Source organism: Urocitellus parryii, chromosome 12, assembly GCF_045843805.1.
Source record: "Urocitellus parryii isolate mUroPar1 chromosome 12, mUroPar1.hap1, whole genome shotgun sequence".
Lineage (NCBI taxonomy): Eukaryota > Metazoa > Chordata > Mammalia > Rodentia > Sciuridae > Urocitellus > Urocitellus parryii.
The window spans coordinates 55821137-55842578 of NC_135542.1; the positions used below are offsets into that span (position 1 = coordinate 55821137).

At 38.4% G+C, this 21442-nt stretch overlaps 1 protein-coding gene across 1 annotated transcript in view; it reads right to left on the reverse strand.

The window, feature by feature from the left end:
* The window catches only part of Memo1 (mediator of cell motility 1), a 117744-nt gene extending 97999 nt beyond the window's left edge, over window positions 1-19745 (reverse strand). The window contains exon 1 of the mRNA XM_026385916.2: window positions 19427-19745. Within this exon, the coding sequence (XP_026241701.1) occupies window positions 19427-19487 (61 nt within the window). The 5' untranslated portion in view covers window positions 19488-19745. The remainder of the gene's footprint in view (window positions 1-19426) is intronic.
* Between the last annotated feature and the right edge of the window lie 1697 nt (window positions 19746-21442).

Sequence of the window (21442 nt, forward strand, 5' to 3'; positions counted from 1 at the left end):
TTCCTAAAGGCTCAAAGCAAAAGATGCTGTTTCACCTGTGGAGTATGGTAAAAACTGCAGATACCTGGGCCCCACCAATCAGTAATTCTAATGTAGCAGATTTCTGATCATTCCTTAACATACTTTGTGAAATAGAGGTGAAGAAATTTATCAAAATCACCTGTGATTTATAAATTACACTTCCTCACAGTCCTTGAGAATGTCAAAATGAGCCACTATAGCTAATGGAAGGACTATGTAGAATGGCACAAGGCATGCTGTGGGATTTGTGTGTGTACAGAGAGTTTAAGCCTGCTAACCATTACACTGAAGAGTTCTTGGGGCTGGGGTGGTGGCTCAATGGTAGATTGCTGGCATAGCATGCATGGGGCACTGGGTTCGATCCTCAGCACCACATAAAATGTGTATCTACCTAAAACTAAAGATAATGTATCTACCTAAAACTAAAGATACATAAATAAATAAATATTTTTAAACAGTTCTTGGTTACTTTTTTCTTTATTAATTGCCAAGGAAGAAGTAAGGACTTCTATACACCAGGGATTGTCAAAGTGATATATAGAGACTCCTGGGGACCCCCAAGTCCCTTTCAGAAGGTCCATCAGGTCAAACCCACTTTTATAATAATACTAAAATATTATTTGCTTCTTTCACTGTGTTGGCATTTTACTAGACTGTTCAAAAGTAATTTTTGATGAAACTCCTGCTGGTATCTTATTAGCAGAGGCACCAAGGTTTGGCAGTAGTCATTGTGTTCTTTACCTTTACATACTCACCCAAATTAAATATTATACATTAAATCTCAAACCTTGAGTATAAAAGTTTTTAACATTCTATATACTGAAATGGGAAGTAAGATAGCTGCCTCAAGGAAAATTCCTATGAGTGAGATGCAAGCTGAACCAACAACTTTCTTATGGAATACCATTTTTCTTGAAAGAACAATGGACAAATAGGGATCACTTATTGAGTATCTCGAAGATATTACCTTGAAAATGAAGAGTGGGCCTGTTGCATCAAGAGAAATAATCAACAATATTTATTGCTAACATTAAAATTCAAGCTTTAAAAAAAGTTAGAATTTTTCAAAATTTGTAACAATAGCTTAACAAGTCAAAATGGCTTTTCTGAAGAGAATGAAGATATTAAAAAGTGTGATTCTTTGACAATGAATAATGAAATATGCAAATCTGCATAACTCAAGGAACAAATATTTTCCAAATGACTAATACATGGGGTGAAAAAAAATCCTACATGGATGAAAGATTCATTAGAAGCGGAGGACAGGGCTGGGGTTGTGGCTCAGCGGTAGAGCGCTCGCCTCGCACATACGAGACCCTGGGTTCGATCCTCAGCACCACATAAAAGTACATAAGTGAAATAAAGGTATTGTGTCCAACTACAACTAAAAAATAAATATTAAAAAGAAAAGTGGAGGACAGACCAACTTCAGATCTTACTGAAAACAGAATATGAAAACTTCACTATCAGTAAGCCAATATCCCAAAAACCCAAAGGCTGAATGTTTTCTTTGATATGAGGATGCTGACTCATAATGGCAATGTGGGGAGAGCATAGGAGGAATGGAGGAACTTTAGATAGGGCAGAGGGGAGGGAGGGAAGGGAAGGGACAAGGGGGTAAGAAATACATGTATGAAAACCCTAAGTACATGTATGAAAACACAAATGGTGTGAAAATATATTGTGTACAATCAGTGACTTGAAAAATTGTGCTGTATATGTGTAATATAAAATAAATTGCATTCTGCCATCATGTATAACAAATTAGAATAAATAATAGTTCAATTTTTTTTAAAAATTTCCCTGGGGCTGGGATTGTGGCTCAGCAGTGGAGCACTCGCCTAGCACATGCGAGGCCCTAGGTTAGATCCTCAGTACCACATATAAATAAATAAAATAAAGATATTGTGTCCAACTACAACTAATAAACAAATAAATAAACTTACACTATCATGGTTTCATGGTTTCAAAAATACATTGCAATTAATTTTAAGAAACTATCTTGGGCTACACCATCTTGACTATGTTTACGATTTTATGAGCATTTTAAATTACTTTTAACTTAATATATGTCAACTATATTTTAAGAAAACAAAAAAAAATTAACAAAATAAGAAACTACTACTTGTTGACTTTCTATCTAACATCAAAGAAGGATACCATATTTTCTGAAAAGTCTGTTAAAACACTCCGCCTTTTTCCAAATACATGTCTGTATGGGGCCAGACTTTCTTCATATGCGTCGTCAAGTAAAACAAAGTATCACAACAGAGTGACTACAGCAGCAGATGCGAAAGAATTCAGCTATTTTCCATTAAACTAAACATTAATGGTATCTGCAAATACAAAATAATTGCCACACTTATATTTTCCTTGTTTTGGAAGACAGTTATTTTCATTAAAAATGTCACTTATGTTAACAGGTAATAGGTTTATTGTTTTTGTTTGTTCTGTTGGGGATGGAGTCCAGCACCTACTGCAAGCTGAGCATGTGAACCCAACTGAATTACATTCCCAGCCTATTATTTTTAAATGAATTAAAAGTAAACTTTTTTTTTTTAAAGAAAGAGTGAGAGAGAGAGTGGGAGAGAGAGAGAGAATTTTAATATTTTTATTTTTGAGTATTTGGCGGACACAACATCTTAGTTTGTATGTGGTGCTGAGGATAGAACCCAGGCCGCACGCATGCTAGGCGAGCGCACTACCGCTTGAGCCACATCCCCAGCCCCAAAAGTAAACATTTTTAAAGTTTCTCAGTTTTAGTTTCTAATTTGAATAGCTATTAATAGATATAATTCACATAAACAAAAAACCTTTGAAGGTTTTAAAACTAATTTAAAACAAATGCTAGAGATCAAATGACATTTTATTTAGCTATACAGCTCTGAATTATCAAATGAACATATCATAAATGTCTTTCTCTCAAGAACTAGAATGGCAGGGAAAAAAAGGAGTGTCATAGGCAGAATAATGACTCTGCTATAGTGATCTTCAAAATTTATCAAGTACAAAGAGGCAAAGTCTAAAAAAAAATTACATGATATGCTATAATGTACTAGAAAAGAGGAAGAAACAATGCCTTATGTTCACATATGCTTGACTATGCATAAAGAAACACTAAACAGACACTCAAGCAATCGATAAAAGCAACTACCTACAAGGAAAGGGAACTATGGAATACAAAAGACAGTCTAGATACTAAATAAAATTTCTCAATGAATATCTTTGATCTTTAAAACACATATTATGTATTCAAAGTTTTTAAAAAATCCTAAACCAATATTAAACCATAATTCAAATGTACTTAATTTTTAAATTGCTCTGATCTCACGGGAAACTAAAAAAAACACCTTACTCTCTTCATTAACTCTGAAGCAAAACAGTGTGGCTAGCTACTTAAGACTTATGCCAAAAGAATAATTACTTGGCCAGCATGTATGAGACCTTAGGTTCTATCCCCAGGACCACAAAACAAAACCAAAACATGGTACTGTTTTGAGCCTTCAGTAACAGGTAACTTAACCTCTGAAGCCAGGCTTCCTGGCCCACACCTGTAATTCTAGATACTGGGGAGACTGAGGCAGGGGGATCCTAAGTTTGAGGCCAGCCTCAGTAACTAAGGGAGACCCTATCTCAAAATAAAAATTAAAAAGATTGTGGCTCAGTAGTAAAGTACCCATAGGTTCAATCCCTGGTACCAAAACAAAACTAAACTTATAACCTTTGGCTAATCTCAAATGTGAATTCTGTAACAGAATAGTTTTCCGATTTTTCTAAGAGTAGGAGGTTAATTAAAATTCTTAGATTGTTTCTGTCACTTTTTCTAATGGTCCAGTACAAAAAGGCATACTTCTTTCCACAAGGATTAGTAGCTTTTCATAATTTATAAGAGTTCTCAAGCCAGGGTCTTAGGTCAGGGTTCAGCAAAGGGCCTGAAGGCCAAATCTGATTCACCATCTTTCTTCTGTAAATGAACTTTTCCTGAAGATCACCCATACTTATTAATTTACATATTAACTACAGCTACTATCACAATACAAGGACAAAGTTAGTTGCAATGGCATAGACCGTATGACCTGCAAAGCATAAGATACTCACAATCTGACCCTTTTCAGAAAAAGTTTGGAATCTCTGTTCTAGTTCATTTCAACTACAGATTTAAGATGCAAACCCCTCTATAGGGAGATCTACTGCTTCAGTTTGCTTCCAGTGATAATTATATTTTGTTTACATACCCATACTCAACTTTCCCTCTCACTGTTCATTTCTGGTTCATCAACATTTAATATGTTTCTAGCCTTGCATGAGGGTGCAAACCTCTAATCCCAGCTGCACAAGAGGCTGAGAAAGGAGGATTAGAAGCTTAAAACCAGCCTGGGTGACTTAGTAAGATCTTGTCTCAAAATAAAAAAATAAAAAGTTTGAGAAGATAGCTCAGTGATAAGAATGGCCAAGGAAAAAAGAAAAAGAAAGAAAAGATTTAACATTAAAAAAAAAAAAAAAGACAGCAAGCAATACCAGGAGACAGAGAGGACAAGTTTCCCTAGAAAAATTCTAGGCTCCATTCATATGATCTTATGTTTGGGAAATAAAGAAATAGTATAGAAAAGTGTGTGTGTGTGTGTACACACATGCGTTTGTTTGTCTGTCCTAGATCAAAAAGGTACATAATCAAGTAAGGTTATATAATCTATCTAAACTTGGAACCCTATATTATGCAGAATGGGTAAACACAGAAGCTTTCCCATTCCAATTCACTATTATTAAACATTTTACTCAAGGTTTGTACTAACCAACATTATTGAGTTAAAAAAAATTAAAACTAGAGGTATAAAATTTGGAAAGGAAATAAATTTATCACTAAATGTAAATGATATGACTATTCCTATTAATTTTTGAGAATCTGCAACAAATTATTTAAAAATACATAAATTAATAAAGCTTTCATCTATCAGTTTTCAAACATATAATAGTTAAGGAGATCTAGTAGAGAAAAATAGACCATGTAAAAAGTAATACAGGAGAAAAATACCTGGAAGAAAGAAAAATCATAAAAAAAATAAATTCCCTCAAAATTCATTAATAATTCATTAAGATTCCAATAAAAGTATGATCACAAACTTGCATTCAATGATAATTTTACATCCTTTCAAAATATTACACCTCTAATTTTTTTTCTTATCCAACACTATTGGCGAGTACCTACCCCAAAAAGAATGTTTCAATTTTGGTTTTGTCATACATAGGGTAAAAACTATATAAAGCCAAACAAAGAAAATCTTCTAGGGAAGAATAAGTCCTAGAGCTCAGAAGACAACAAATCACTTGGTAAGAAGAAACCTGATTCTAATTTCATATGGATAAATAAACAAACAATAATTAAGTTCACAAAGAAAAATTTAAACAAGGAAAAACACCCAAAAAATTTCTGAAACAGATGACATTAACTCATAAACTACTATAATTAAAACTATTTCTTTACTAACCTATGAATCAAACTAAACAGGCTGTCTGAAGACAGATATAAAAATATAAAAAAAAATCAGTATAATTATGAAAGAATAGTCTCATTGTGAGGAAAAATGGAGTATATAAGATGTATTATAATAAAAATAAATAAAAGTGGATTGACATATAATTTCACATCAAATAAATTCTAAATGAATGAAAGGTAGAAACGTAAAAAGTGAATTAATGAACTACTTAAAAGCATCCACAGAGAACAATGTGGAAAACACCAAGGGACATGAACACACACACACACACACACACACACACACACACACACACACACAAATTAGTATCAAGAAAGAACTCCAAAAATCTACAAAGGGGTCCACTTGAGTTTTTGGTTTACTATCAACTTGTACACACAAAGGGTAAACTATACACATCCACACAAAAACTTCAGGCAAGAGCTCAGAGGGCCATAAATCAGTAAAGCTACCACTAGCCTGAATAGAAATACCTCCCTGATTATATATTCAGAACTGACCCCAAAAGAGTAATGCTTTAATGACTGAATCTTAAAGTAACAATAACCAGAGCCAAATGTGGTGGTGCATGTTTATAATTCCAACTATTTGGGAGGCTGAGGCAGGAGGATCACAAGTTCAAGGCCAGCCTCAAAAATAAAACAGTGGTTGAGTATCCCTGGGTTCAATCCCCAGTGCCAAATTAAAAAATTAAATAACAATGCAGACATAACTGGATATGCAAAAAAAAAATTGGACTTCTACTCATAACACATACAAAAAATAATTCAATATTGATTACCTACCTTAATATAAGAGTTAAAACTATAAAATTCTTAAAAGAAAACTCATGAGCAAATTTTTATGAGACTGAATTCAGCAATGGTTTCTCAGATATGATACAAAATCACAGCAAGAAAAAAAATGAAACTTATCAACATTAAAAACTTTCATGCATGAAAGGATATCATCAAGAACATGGAAAAACACTTTCCTAGCGCATGCTAGGCCCAAGTTGGATTCCCAACACTGCTCTCCTGCGCCCCCCCCCCAAAAAAAAAAACACCTGGGAAAGCTGAGGCAGAAAGTTCACAGGTTTAAAGCCAGCCTCAGCAATTTAGCATTGCCTTAAGCAACTTAGCAAGATCCTGTCTCAAAATAAAAAAAAAATAAGGAGGGCTGGGGATGTGACTCTGGTTAAAAATCCCTGGGTTCAATCCCCAGTACCAAAAAATAATAATAATAAAAAAGAAAGAAAAAAAGAAAGAAAGAAACCCAATTCAAAAATGTACAAAGGAATTTAACAGACATTTCTCCAAAGGTGATATACTAATGGCCAATAAGCATGTGTAAAGATGTTCAATATCCTTAGTCATTAAGAAATACAAGCTGGGGAAGTGGCATATTCCCATGGGAGGAGGATCACTTAATCATTTGAGCCCATGAGTTAAATAGCCTGGGCAAAAAAAAGGTTGGAGGGGGGGCTGGGGTTGTGGCTCAGTGGTAAAGCGCTCGCCTAGCACCTGTGAGGCCCTGGATTCGATCCTCAGCACCACATAAAAAAATAAATAAATAAAGGTATTGTGTCCCACTATAAAAAAAATTAATATTTTTTTAAAAGGGGGGGGGGACACAAATCAAAACCACAATGATATAACTATGATACAATTTCACACCCATTAGAATAACTATGTGGGATGGGGAAAGAAGGGGAGAGGAGGAAATAACATGTTGCCAGGGATGTGGAAAATCAGAACATTCATGTATTATTAGTAGGAATTTAAAACTGTGTAGATGCCAGTTTGACAGTCCTCAAAAAGTTAAACATAGAATTAATTACCATGTAACACAGCTATCCTATCTCCAAAGGAAGTGGAAAAAAGGTGCTCATTGTACACTCATATTCACAGCAGCATTATTCACAATAGGCAAAAGACACAGTTCAAGTGTCCACCAACAGATGAGTGAACAAAATGTGGTTACACACATACAATGGAATATTATTCATTCTTAAAAAGGAATGAAATTCTGATACATGCTATAACATGGATGGGCCCTATAGACATTTTAAGTTAAATAAACCAGACATGAAAGGACAGTAAGTAGAACGGTGGCTGCCAGGGGCTAGGGTGAGGGGGAATGGGAGTTGATATCTAACCAATACTAATTTTCCAGTGGGGAGGTAAAAAGGCTCTGGAGAAGAATGAGGGCAATGACTGAAGATACTCAATGGGAACAGAACTAAATACACTTAACCATTGTGAACATAGTAAATGATATGTTATATATATTTTACCATACTAAAAAAAAAGTGTCTTCTTATATCAGGGGCTTTGCCAGATAGATTATGCTAACAATGTGATTTATGGTGAACTCTCTGTTTCATTCTTCTGATACCCTGAGCCACATTGTATCAGTGTGATCTCTTTTGGAAGAGGGTAAATGGAGACTGAGTAACTAAAGTCAGTCATGTGGATGCACCAGGCCAACATAACTAAATCCCAATAAAAACCTGGATATCAAAAGGTAGATGAGTTACCCTGATTGGCAATACTTGGTATTAGTCACACGCCACTGTGGAAAATTAAGCATAGTCAGCACAACTCCATTGGGAAAGAAACAGGATACTTGCATCTGGTTTCTCTTGGACTCCACCATATGAGGATTTTTCTTTTGCTAATTTTAATCTGTGTACTATCTCTGTAGTAAAAAGTATCTTAAGTATAATATCTTTTCTGAGTTCTTTTCATCAAACCTGAGAGTGGTCTCAGTGATCCCTGTCAAAAAAGCATACACCATGTAAATATTAACCTTGAGAAAGCTGTACTGGCCTTAAAATAAAAACAAGAAACACCTTAAAAAAAATAATAATTACCAGATATAAAGGGGTACATACACAATGATAAAGTCAATAAATCAAAAAAAAAAAAAATCTAGGGGCTGGGGATGTGGCTCAAGCGGTGGCGCGCTCGCCTGGCATGCGTGCGGCCCAGGTTCGATCCTCAGCACCACATACCAACAAAGATGTTGTGTCCGCCGAGAACTAAAAAATAAATATTAAAAATTCTCTCTCTCTCTCCTCTCTCTCTCTCTCTCTCTCTCTCCCCTCTCTCACTCTCTCTTTAAAAAAAAAATCTAATCCCAAGTATGTATGCCAAATAATGGAGAATCAAAATATATGAAATAATCAACAAAACTAAAAGGAAAAAGAAAAAAAAACAGACAAGTCCATAATTAAAGTTGTAAATTTCAACATGGCTCTTAGGAACTAATAGAAATAGCAAAAAGGGGTTTGCTAAATGCTAACAAGTTTAGATATGAAATTACCTCTTAAGGCAAACACCTGTTATCCCAGCGGCTGACCAGGCTGAAACAGGAGGATCGAGAGTTCAAAGCCAGCCTCAGCAACTTAGCTGAGAGGCTGGGAATGTGGCTCAATGGTGGAGTGCTCCTGAGTTCAATCCACAGTACCAAAAGAAAAAGAAAAAAAATTCCCTTTCTTTAACTACCAGCCTGGATTAGTTAATCTTATAAAGAACACACGCAAAAGTCCTAAATAATCATCTTAACATATCAACAGCATACGTGAAAGAAAAAGTGATAGGAGATGAAATCACAAAATTAAGCAGATCACAGCACATGAGACCTTGTATCTTGGAAAGATAAATATGATGGGGGAGTTTGAGAAAAGAATACTATTTGATTTACATTTTTAAAAACTTTTCTCTGCCTCTGTATAAACAACATAAGGACAATTGGGTGACAAGCAGGAAGCTATGGCAGTGACATAAGAAATGGCCAAGACCACAGTGACAGAGACCAGACTCACACATATCTGCCAAAGAGAAATATCCAGGCAAATCTATATGAATTGTGTTGAGATGCCTTATTTTCTTTTTTGACTCCCAGGACTTCTTGTCCTCCTCCTCACAACATAACTTTTAATCTGCTTCCTTAACAGTATCTCCCTTATCTCCCCAACCTCTTCATGTTGGAAATGTCCTAAGGCTCAGTCACCCAAACTCCTTTTTTTTTTCCAGCTATTCTCAATTTCTTGGTGGTTACATCTAGATACTTGTCTTTATTATACTTGACTATTTTCAAATTTTACATCTCCCATCTAGACCTCTCACCTTAACAACAAGACTCTCATATCCACTGAACTATGCAGCAAACATCTCCAACAAACCAAAATTGAGTTTCAAACCTTCCCAGTAAAACTTGTGCCTCTTAAAATCTTCCCTATTTCAGGTAATAGCAACTCCATCATTGCAATTGCTCAGAGATGAACCTTAAGAAACATCCATGACTTCTTTTATTCATACCCCACACTTCAAGTATGTCAACAAACCTTCTTAGTTCTACCTTCAAATTAAATCTGGCAACCAGACACTTCTCACCATCTCCATTGCTATTACTCAGTCCAAGCTGATCATCTCTGCTTGATTACTGCTTTCCTCCTCTCTGGGATTCTACCTTTATTACTGCTTTCACCACTTGTCAACCTTAATCTACTTTCAACACAGCAGCCAAGTGATTCTATAAAATCTAAATTAGATCCTATCACCAATTGTTCAAAACCTTCCAATGGCTCTCAAGTCTTTTCAATGGCCTTTAAGACCTAATACCATCTGATCACAACCCCTTCATGCCAATGCTCCAGTCACTTACCTCTTGACTCATATCACTCTGCCCCATTTTACCTCATTCCAGCTGTCAAAGGTCTTAACCTCCTTGCTGTTGCTCAATATGTCACACCTGTTCTGGCCTTAGCATCTTTGAATCTGTTATACTCTCTTGCCTAAAATTGTCTATACCCAAATGCATGGCTTGATCTTTCACCTACTTCAAGTCTTTACTCAAATCATCTCAGTGAAGTCTTCCCTTTCTGTGCTACTCAGTACTGCACTTCACCCCTCAGCCCTTCATTCCCTGAAGGACAGCTCTGCTTTGTTATTGTCCACAGCACCTTCCACCATCTTGCATGCTATATATTTTACTTATTTACTTCATTTATTGTCTGTCTCCCCCAATACAATGTAAATTCTAGGAAATTTTGTCTGTTTTATGACCTCCTCTAAATACACCTAAACCTTAGATGAAGAAGTCAATTTGTTCAGTATTGAATCGTTGAATGTTAAATAAAGTGTCTTCTGAAGTGCCAAATTTGTTAGGCTCAATTCAAAATCCCAAACTAGTCTAATTAAATATACCAACTTCTTTGTACTTAAATTATATGAATAACATTAAGCAATTAGGAGTGTTCTAGTTATGTTTTTCCTATTTCACTAATCCAAGATATTTACTTGACAATTATAAAGATGCTCACCACTTCCAAAGAGTTAAAACTTCTTACTCTGGTTTCAGCTAAAAGTCTTGAGTTCACTCACATGCTAACTCACATGCATAACCAGTATGTCTCACAGTATTTACTAGAAGTATGAACAGGTAAAGAACTCTCCACATGTTAGTTTTTCATCTATAAAATGGCAGGGTAAGATGGGCCAACGATCTGCCTGCCTCATCTATCCTTCACCTAATCTTAGGATCAATGTGAAATCAAAAATATATGAGAGAGCTGGGGTTGTGGCTCAGTGGTAGCACACTCATCTGGCATGTGTGAGGCACTGGGTTCCATCCTCAGCACCACATAATAAATAAATAAATAAACAAACAAATAAATAAATGTATTGTGTGCATCTATAATTTAAAAAAATATTTTTAAAAAATATATGAGAAAGTGCTTTATAAGCCATAGATGATATGTGAGTGTAAATTAAATGTTCACATTGTGCTCTGAGAAAAAACAAAATTGGAACAGAAAAAGTTCAGTGTTTAGGGCAGTATATCTCTCTATACCTCCCTACCACTAACACTAAACTAGTTTTAGAGCCAGACTTATACAAGTTACTCAACCTCTCTAAGTCATTGTTCCCACATTCATAAATGGAGATAATACCAACCCTGCAGCATCCTTTTGAGGATCAGAGGTTATATAGATATATGTGTAGTGTATCCATACAATGCATTTAGTGAAAGACTTTTGTCATTTTCATCCTTTTCAAATGGAAAAAGTCCAAAAGAAAATTATACAAACTACAACATGGAGATAGGAAAGATGATATTTTGACTTGGAAACTGCATATGAAAGAACAAGAAGGAAAGCAAGAAAGGACTAGCAGTAATCAAGCAATAACATCAACAGTTTGCCTACTAAACTTCTTTCTTTCTTGCCTTTCTCCAAGGTAAAATAATAGCATGAAAAATGAACACACACAAAATCATATTTCATAACCTAGAAGAATCTACTTTACAACTAAATAATAGTCTTTTCAAAGAAGAATAGTTTTATTAGGCAATTTTTCAATTTCTCACACACCAAGATATTTTGTTTTGACACCTAGAGTTAAAGGTACATGCTCCCCCACAAAATAATAAATTTGTGGTTTTCCAACTAAAGAATTCTGATATAATTTTATTAAATACTTAGAAACACAGCAGAGTAAAAGAAAAGTTTTAGTAAAACTAAAAAAAAAAAAGTAAAACTACATTAAGCTAAGTATCATATAAATACTTTGAAAATATCCATTGAAATCTGATTTTGATATATCCTCAATTCAAAAACCTCACTGATTATAAGATGTACCATCAATATAAACACCATTTTTCGGGGGTGGGGGGAATCAAAGTTTCACATTAAGTACACACTTTAAAACAGACCAACTTCAGAAACATTAAAATGTAATGTAATACATTACATGGGATTTTGAAAATATTATATTTCTTAATCTATGGCGTATTATATTGGTTATGTTAAATCTGTGAATATTTAGTAAGGTGTACACTGGACTTGTATAGTTTTTCTACATGTATGTTCACTTTAACAAAAATGCTTGGCGTAATAAGCCAAGCACAGTGCGTACAGCTATAATCCCGAGGATTTGGTAGGTTCAAAAAAAGAGGATTCCAAATTCAACGTCAGCCTCAGCAACTCAGCAAGACCCTGTCTCAAAATTTTTAAAAAAATTTAAAAGGGTTTGGTTCAGGTATAGAGTGTCCCCAGGTTCAATCCCCAGTACTGAGTAGGAAAGAGGAGTCCCAACATAATGAACTGCTACTTCACTTACAGAGTACATACATACATAGCAATCAATCAGATGAACTAGAAATCTAAACATAAAAAGTTAAAAGATAAGGCTCTTAGAAAAAAAATAGGAGAGTAACTTCAGAACACTGAGGTAAGTAGAGATGTCATAAATAAAAACAAAAAGCACTGATAAATTGGACTTCTCTAAAATTAAGAACTAAACACCAAAACACCAAGATTCTGAAAATGTTACTTAAAAAGAAGATATTTAGGATATATATACTGTATCTAATGAACAACTTATATAGCATATAAAAATTTACAAAATTATTTTTAAAATAAACAACCCAACACAAAAAGGCAAAAGATTAAATAGATACCCCACAAAAGCAAAAATCCAATAATCAATAAAGATGGGATCCCTAACATGAAAATTGCTCAACTTCACTAAGAAATACAATGGAAACTATGATACAATACCACTTTACAACGTTCCACAATAACTAAAAAAAAAAGACTAGTTGACAATGTCAAGTGCTGGCAAGGTCCTAGAGCAACTGGAGCTCTCCTCACTGCTGGTAAGACTGGAAATTCATAAAACCACATTGCAAAACACTAGCAGAATCTTAAAACTTGTCCTATGCATAAATGATGACCTATTATACTGCATTTACTTTTAAAAAAAATCACATATATTTTTACCCAAAAAAAAGTATAAAAACATTCACAGCAGAAAAAATATATTTTTTAAAAATATTCACCAACAGGAGAATGGATAAACTGTAACTTATTCACAAAACAAATACAGCAATGAGAATGAACAAACTACAATATAACATGGACCTCTCTCACAAATGTAATGTTAAGCAAATGAAACCAGAGTATGTACTATATACATGATTCCACTAATATAGATTTCAAAAACAAACAAAATTTTTCTCCAAGGAAAAATATAAGGAATATTGGCGGCAGGTAGAGTTCCAGTAAAAATGTTTCATGACCTAGGTGCTGGCTATGTGAATGTGTTTATTTTGTGAAAACTCATCTAGTTGTACACTTTTCTAAATGTATATCATATATCATTAAAACTCTTACATTAGCTGGTGCTGTCACACATGCCTGCAATCCCAGCTACTTGGGAAGCTGAGGCAAGATAACTAAAAGTTTGAGGCCAGACTCTGCAACAAGAGACCCAATGTCAAAATAAAAAGGCTGGGGATATAACTAAGTGATAAAGTGCCTCGGGTTCAATCTCTAGTACCATCAATAAATAAATAAACAAACAAACAGACAAAAATAAATTGAAAATCTTATATTAAATGGATTCTGATCTGGTCATCAGGATGCCTAATCCTTTTCTACCACCTATACTATGCTCAGAGATTTGACTGACAGTGATCCTACATAACCCCTATTGCTCTTCAGGATTTAAAAATCAATAGCTCTGTGAATATGCTACCAATACCCACCATTTCCAAATTATCTATTATATGACAAGGATTTTTTTTAACATTCATATATTTAAACATTTACCAAATACCTATAGAACTGGGGTTATGGCTCAGGGTAGAGTGTTCACCTAATCCGTGTGAGGCCCTGGGTTCGATCCTCAGCACCACATAAAAATAAATAAATAAAATACAGATAATGTGTCCAACTACAAAAAAAATATTAAAAATATATATATATTATGTACTAAACCTATACCAAGTATTCAAAGTTTTTAAAACATGGTCCTTGGCTTCAAGGGGAAGCAAGAAGGCATTAGGATAGATTTCCTGGAGGTACTAACACCTAAGACTTTTGTTTTGTTTGTATCTGGGAATTGAACCCAAAGATGCTCTACCATCTTCAACTTTTTTCTCTTTTTATTTTAAGACAGGGTCTCACTACATTCCCCAGGCTGTCCTCAAACTTGGAATCCTCCTGCTTGGCCTTCCAAGTAGCAGAGATTATAGGCATGTACTACCAAGTCCAGTTAAGACCTGAGTCTTTAAAAGATGAATAGAAATTATCCTGGCAAAGTCTGTTTCAATAGTGGGGAAAATCTGAGTAACAAGCACAGTGATTTAAAAAAAAAAAAAAACAGCATGATATATTTGCTAGATGTTGCTTGAGCATAGTAAAATCAAGAACTTGGATGGGATGGGAAAAGCTATCAAGAAAGAGGAAGATGTAAAGTCATGAAAGGACTTAGACTTTATTCAAGAATAAGACAATATGGATCAGTGAGAAAATGATGAAAGGAAGATACGGTCAATAGATTATTCAAGCAGCAGTGTAGAGAATGGACTTAACAGGATAGATTGGCAGAAAGAAGTTTAGGTAAGAGGCAGGTGTAACTGTCCTGACAGATGATAAGGGCCTGAAATAATAAAATGAAAGCTACACCAAATCTGGAGAAAAGAGACTACAGATCCATAACACTACAGGTCATACTCTTAGAACCATTAACCTACAACAGAAGTCAGCAAATTTTTTCTCTAAAGAAACATATAGTAGGGGCTGGGGATGTGGCTCAAGCGGTAGCGCGCTTGCCTGGCATGCGTGCGGCCCTGGTTCGATCCTCAGCACCACATACCAACAAAGATGTTGTGTCCGCCGAGAACTAAAAAATAAATATTAAAAATTCTCATATTCTCTCTCTCTCTCTCTCTCTCTCTCTCTAAAAAAAAAAAAAAAAAGAAAGAAACATATAGTAGGGGCTGGGGATGTGGCTCAAGCGGTAGCGCGCTCACCTGGCATGCATGCGGCCCCGGTTCGATCCTCAGCACCACATACCAACAAAGATGTTGTGTCCGCCGAGAACTTAAAAATAAATATTAAAAATTCTCTTTCTCTCTCTCTCTCTCTCTCTCTCTCTTAAAAAAAAAAAAAAGAAAGAAACATATAGTAAATATTTCAAACTTTTGTTCCATACATGGTTTCTATTGCATATCTTGTTTTTGTTTGTTCTTTTTGGGAGGGCAGGGTACCAGGAATTGAACTCAGGGGCACTAGACCACTGACCACATCCCCATCCCTATTTGTATTTTACTTAGAGACAAGGTCTCACTGAGTTGCTCAGTGCCTCCAGTTGCTGATGCTGGCTTTAAACTCGAGATCTTCCTGTCTCAGCCTCCGGAGCTGCTGGGATAACAGGAATGCACCCAGCTTTGTTTATACTTTAACCCTTTAAAAATTAAACTTAGGGCTGGGGCTGGGGCTCAGTGGCAGAGCAAATGAAATATGTGAGGCACTGGGTTAGACCCTTAGCACTACATACAAAAATTAAATAAAGGCACATTGTCCATCTACAACTACAAAAAAAAAATTTTTTTTTTAAATTAAACTTAGCTAGTGAGACATGGGGGGACAGGGGGAGGAAGGGGGGGGAATGGGAGATGTAGGCCACAGTTAAGTTTGCTGATCCTTGCTGCACACTAGCAAAGAAATGAGGATTAATCTTCCTATGAGATTAATTTTCTTCCTATGCGATTAATCATATTAGTTCTTTACTCTAAAATCTCCACTGGTCATCACTAAAGTCCAATCCCTGCAATGTTTAGCACTCATAGGCTATACTCCAGCTCTAACCTCCTATTCCAGGCTCATGAATTATACCCAGGAGAACCTTCCACTCTTTATTAAATTGAACTAATTACATTTAACTGCCTCTGTATCTTGGTGGTGTTTCCCAACCCAATGTTCTTTCCTCCTGCTCCAAACTTGCCCATATACAAAGAACAATTCAAACTGTAACCTTAAAGTCACTCCACCTTCCTCAAAACTCCTAAAAAGCACCATCTAAGTTTCTCTGATATTTAACTGCTGCTTGAACTATTACTTCCTATGTATAACTATAAATTCCTTGAGGACAGACAACAATTTACACTACTCTATCAATGGATCTAGCATAAAACAAGGTATAAGTAAGATGAAGATATATGGGTGTGTGATATATATATACACACACACTTATTAACTGAAATAGCTAGATAACTGAAACAATGTGATTTAACCCTTATTTCTATTAGTAATTGAATGCTTTAATTCTATAAACATAACCTGAATGCTGCAAGAACCACAGAATGATGATTAACAAATGCATCTCTCTTATTCTTCACATGTCTTTAGGACTAGTTTCCTAGAGAAATAACAACACACTCAGGTGCAGTGGTGCCGGCCTGTAATCCCAGCAACTCAAGAGGATCACCAATTCAGGGCTGCTCCAGTCAACTTAGTGAGATCTTGTCTCAACATAAATAAAAGGGGCTGAGGATACAGTTTAGTACTAGAGTACCCCGGGGATTCAATCCCTTTAAAAAAAAAAAAAAAAAGAAGAAGAAGAAGAAGAAGAAGAAGAAGCAATAAAAAGAAAAAGAAACAATAACACAATACATATAAAAGTTTTTCAATAGTCAATGATATTGATACAGGTACAAAGGCACAAAATTAAAGACACAAGTTATTAGACCAATTCTAAGTTTACTTACCTATAATTTTACTTCATTTATTTTTAAACTCCAAATTGAGCTTTACAATTAATTTGCTTTAAATGCACCCTCAATTATAAATTTATCACATTTATAAAGTCTCACACATATAGTTTGAATTTAGCAATAAGATTCTATGACAGTTCACATTACCAAAGTGGCATTACTACATTTACTTAGAATTTAGGGAAATAAGAATATAATTCTCTATGTGAAAGTTTTAAGAAAATAGTCCATTTTAGTTCACTGTTGATAAATAACTATCATCACATAATTTAGCTTGATTAAAGAATTCATCTTATATTGAGAAAATACAGTGAAACCATCTTTCTAAATACAAAGTGTGAGCTGTGTCCAATTTTACTACCCAAAGAATGTTCAAGAATCTATAAAAATTCCCCAGATACTTACCCACATTCCAATACAAAACAACAAAAAGAGTTTAAAACACTCTTAGAAAGGCATAGAAAACCACAACAGTTATACCAAAAGATGGCCAAGAAAGTGAAAACTAGAACCAAGCTTGTTGGCCCACCTCTACAATTTCAGAGGCTTGGTTCTGCCAGAGGATGGCAAGTTTGAGGCCAGCCTCAGCAACTTAGCAAGGCCCTGAGCAATGCAGTGAGCCCCTATCTTTAAAATAAAAAATAAAATTAAAAAAAGAGCTGGGGATGTAGTTTGGGATAAAGTGTCTCTGGGTTCAATTCATAGTACCAAAAAAAAAGTGAAAGCTGAGACTTTTTTGAACTCTTTTTAACTCTTCAAAACACATCGAAGGAAAGCTTATTTACAACTCTGAAAGGCTATTTTTCATCAATAATATTAAAAATTCATTGTAGAGGACATAACCAGAAACCAGGGCCTCCCTTTTTTCAATTCCTGGCTTAGTCTTGGACACATTGCTGAACTTCTCTACATGTTTCCCTATTTACTGAACAAGAATTTAAATGACATTCTCAGGTTGTGAGAACTGTTTAAAGGTTGATGAAGTACTTCAGAAACATAAAGGAAAGCCACTGTAACCATAAAATGTCATACCTGCTTAATGCAAAAACTACAGCTACCTGTTAGCAGTGGGTTACAAATCCAATCATGACAATTCTTGTCTGTCTTAACAGAGCAAATCTTCAGTGAGTCAGAATGGTGTATGTATTTAGTGAACTAGCTTAACAACCTCACAGAAAAGAATTTCTTTCCAAATCTTTGTTTCCTCAAAACCTGTGTTATTGGTAAAAAGGAACATGATCCAACTCATGTCAGAAGTTAGGTGTAGTTATTGATAAACCAATACCAAATGACAAAAGACTATCAGAAATCACAGGGAAACTTTCTTTGTTAACATACCAGAAATGTGACCCCTGAAAATAATCCCAGAAAGCAGTGGTTCTAACAAGAGCTTTATTAAAGGCAGAGTCCCTACCCTTTCTTACATAAAGAACTCGAAAAGGTTTTTAGACAGGAGAGACAAGAAGAAAGAATTTACTCAAAACCTAAACTAATTCTTTTAGGTAGTTCCCGCACCTGCCTAGAGCGACTAGAGACTGGAGAGGCTGCTCAGGAAAAGTGCTGATGCCATCTCCAGCTGTCCCTGCATGACAGTAACAATGCAAACACTGACAAAAGAGCTGGGAGGCCACCCAAAGCCCCTGCTTGGCAGTACTTCCTTCCACCCGAGTCCCGACCTACAAAGCGACAAATCCCTGAAAGGCCATCCTCTGACAGGTCTCCCACGCGGAGACCTTCTGTCTAGTCTGGAGCGTGAAAAAGTACAAGCCTTCACTCTCTCCAAGAGCGAGGCACCCTAAAGGTGAGGGGAAATGCTGCCAGTCTTTCTTAAGTGCCAGAGGAAAACGGCCAGGGGACTTCCTCTCGGGCTCAGGGTGAGGAGGCTCCAGCGCGGGCGCACCGAACTCCCTCGCGCGAGGGCGCCCCGCGGACCCGGGCGGGGAGGGCAGGCCGGACGAGGCAGGCGGTCCGCGCTCCTGCTCCAGGCGCCCGGGGCGCGGGGCTCGGCGCCCGCACCCCATCCCTCCCGGTGGCAGCGGCCAGCGCCCGCGAGCGGGAGGAGGCGACTAGTGGACGGGTCCGGAGCACGGCGAGCCTGCTCCTGCCTCGAGCCGGGTCCCGGGGCGGCAACTCTCCTCTAGCCCCAACTCCGGGGAGCGAGAGGCCGCCGGCCGGACCGCTGCCGCCCGGTGGGGGAGGCGCGAGGCCGGCCTGCCCGCTCCCTCCCCACGCGGTCCGCGCCGGGCGGCCCGTCCGCGCCCTGGTCCCCGCCCGCCGCCGCCGCGGGCCGGGCTGCCGACCTCGGGCGGCCGGGCGCGGGGCCAGGCGGCGGCGGCGGGCGGGCGGGCGGCCTGGGGCCCTACCTGAGGCTGTGTACCAGCTCCCGGCGTGACTGGCTTCCCGGCAGACCACTCGGTTGGACATCTTGGTGCCTGTGCCGCCTATGGTGCACGAGGATGAATGAGGAGGCGGCGGCGGCGGCAGGAGCGGCTCCGCGAGGGGACGAGACACCGCGGGCCCAGCCCAGGAGGAGGCGGCAGCGGGGAGGGGATCGGCCCGGCCCAGGAGGAGGAGGAAGAGGAGGCGGCGGCGGTCCAGGAGGAGGAGATGGCAGCCGGGTTGGTGGCGGCCGCAGCAACAATCACCACAAACTCGGGCGACCGCCGGAAGATGGGGCCCACGGCGGCTTCACCGAAGCCCGGAAAGCCCTGGCCCGGCCCCGGAGTCGCCGCTGCTCCCCAGCCGGGGCTGGTTCCGCTGAGCCGCCCCCACGGCCCCCTCCCCTCCCGGTTGGCCTCCCCGAGCCACCGCCGGTGACCCCACCCCCGTGACTCCGCGCCCGCCCCCTCCCCCCACCCCCCGCGGGGCTCCCCGCACCCACCCCCACCCCCGGCTGGGCCCTCCTGCCCGTCCGCCCGCCCGCTGGCCCCGCCCCGCTCCTCCTCCCCCCGCCGCGCGGCGAGGTTAACGGCGGAAACCGGACAGGCCGGACGGCATGGGGTCCGGTGGCCGGGCGAGGCGGCAGCGGCGGCTGCAGCTCCGCGCACACAAAGCCCAGGGCCGGGGCCTGAACCGGGGAAGGCAGACCCGGAGGAGCCAACGCTTCCTTACTCGCCACTCTAACGGGTCCGGCCCACTGAGCATGCCCAGCACCGCTGCCAGGCCCGCGAGGAATCTCAACGTGCACGCTCCGCTCTCCGGGGTTTAGCGCCAGCAGAGGCTGGGGGCAGGGCGCAGGGAGCAGGACGCAGCCGCAAGGCAAGCCCCTTCCCCCAGCCAACTTCCTTAAACCCAGAGACGGCAGAACGCGCAGCAGCGGCTTTCCACCCCAAAAGTCTGGCGGGTATTCCCCACCATACCCAGTCGTCCTTAGTGGACTCGAACTCTCAAGGTTTCACCCAGGGATGAAAGTCGGTGGCCATGCCGCGAAGTTCACGAGTAGAAGCAGGCACATGGTAAGGTGTGCCTGCAAATGAAGTTTCTGCTTCCCAGGGTCACCCTTGCCACCTAACCGCGGCTTTGACGCTGTAAAAGTTGATCTTGTTTCATGTTACCTTGATGTAGCTTCGTGTCTGATCTCCCTAGCTAAAGTGTGAAGCAATAGACTCTGATATTCCCAACTGTAAAATGGGGATGACACTCAAGGGGTGTACCTAGAATAAGAGTTACTTCATTTAAAGAGCCTGACAGGAAGCTCAGTAGTAAAACATCCTCAGTTCAATCCCCCCAGCCCCCCCGTACAAAAAAAATCCTGAAGGATATAAGGTATACATATAACAAACATTAGTTATGTCACCGTTCACTTACCATCTTATAAATCCCAGTATTCCATATATGTATCAGCACAGAATTACAAATTGGACCTCTAAGAAATTGCTATTGTTATTAAACATACCAGTTCAAAACCAGGAAGACAGTAAGAGAGATTTGCATATCTTCAAAAAAAGATTTGGGCCTAAAATCATAAAAAATTGTTATACCTTAGATTCCCATTTAAACAGGCCTTTGGCAATGTCCAAAATAGAGGACTGGCTGCCTACTATTCAAGTTTAGGTTTCCATAGTGCCATTAATGAGATTTTTTTTTTTAATGGCACTATTCTGCCATTCTTCTTCTCCCATCTTTTCAAACTTTAGGGCCCAAGGATTCTCATAAGAGATCCCTGTCCTAAAACCTGGTCTAATAATGGTACACTTCTGAATTGCACAGGCTTTTCTACACAGCTATTAAGCTAAAATCTCCACTGAGTATTTGTCTTTATGCAAATTTTACCTTTATTTCACCACTAACCTGCTCAAATATTAAGATATTGTGCAGCCAAAAGATAAAAATAACATACTGAATTAAAACAAATAATTTTTCTTTTAAATGACTTACTG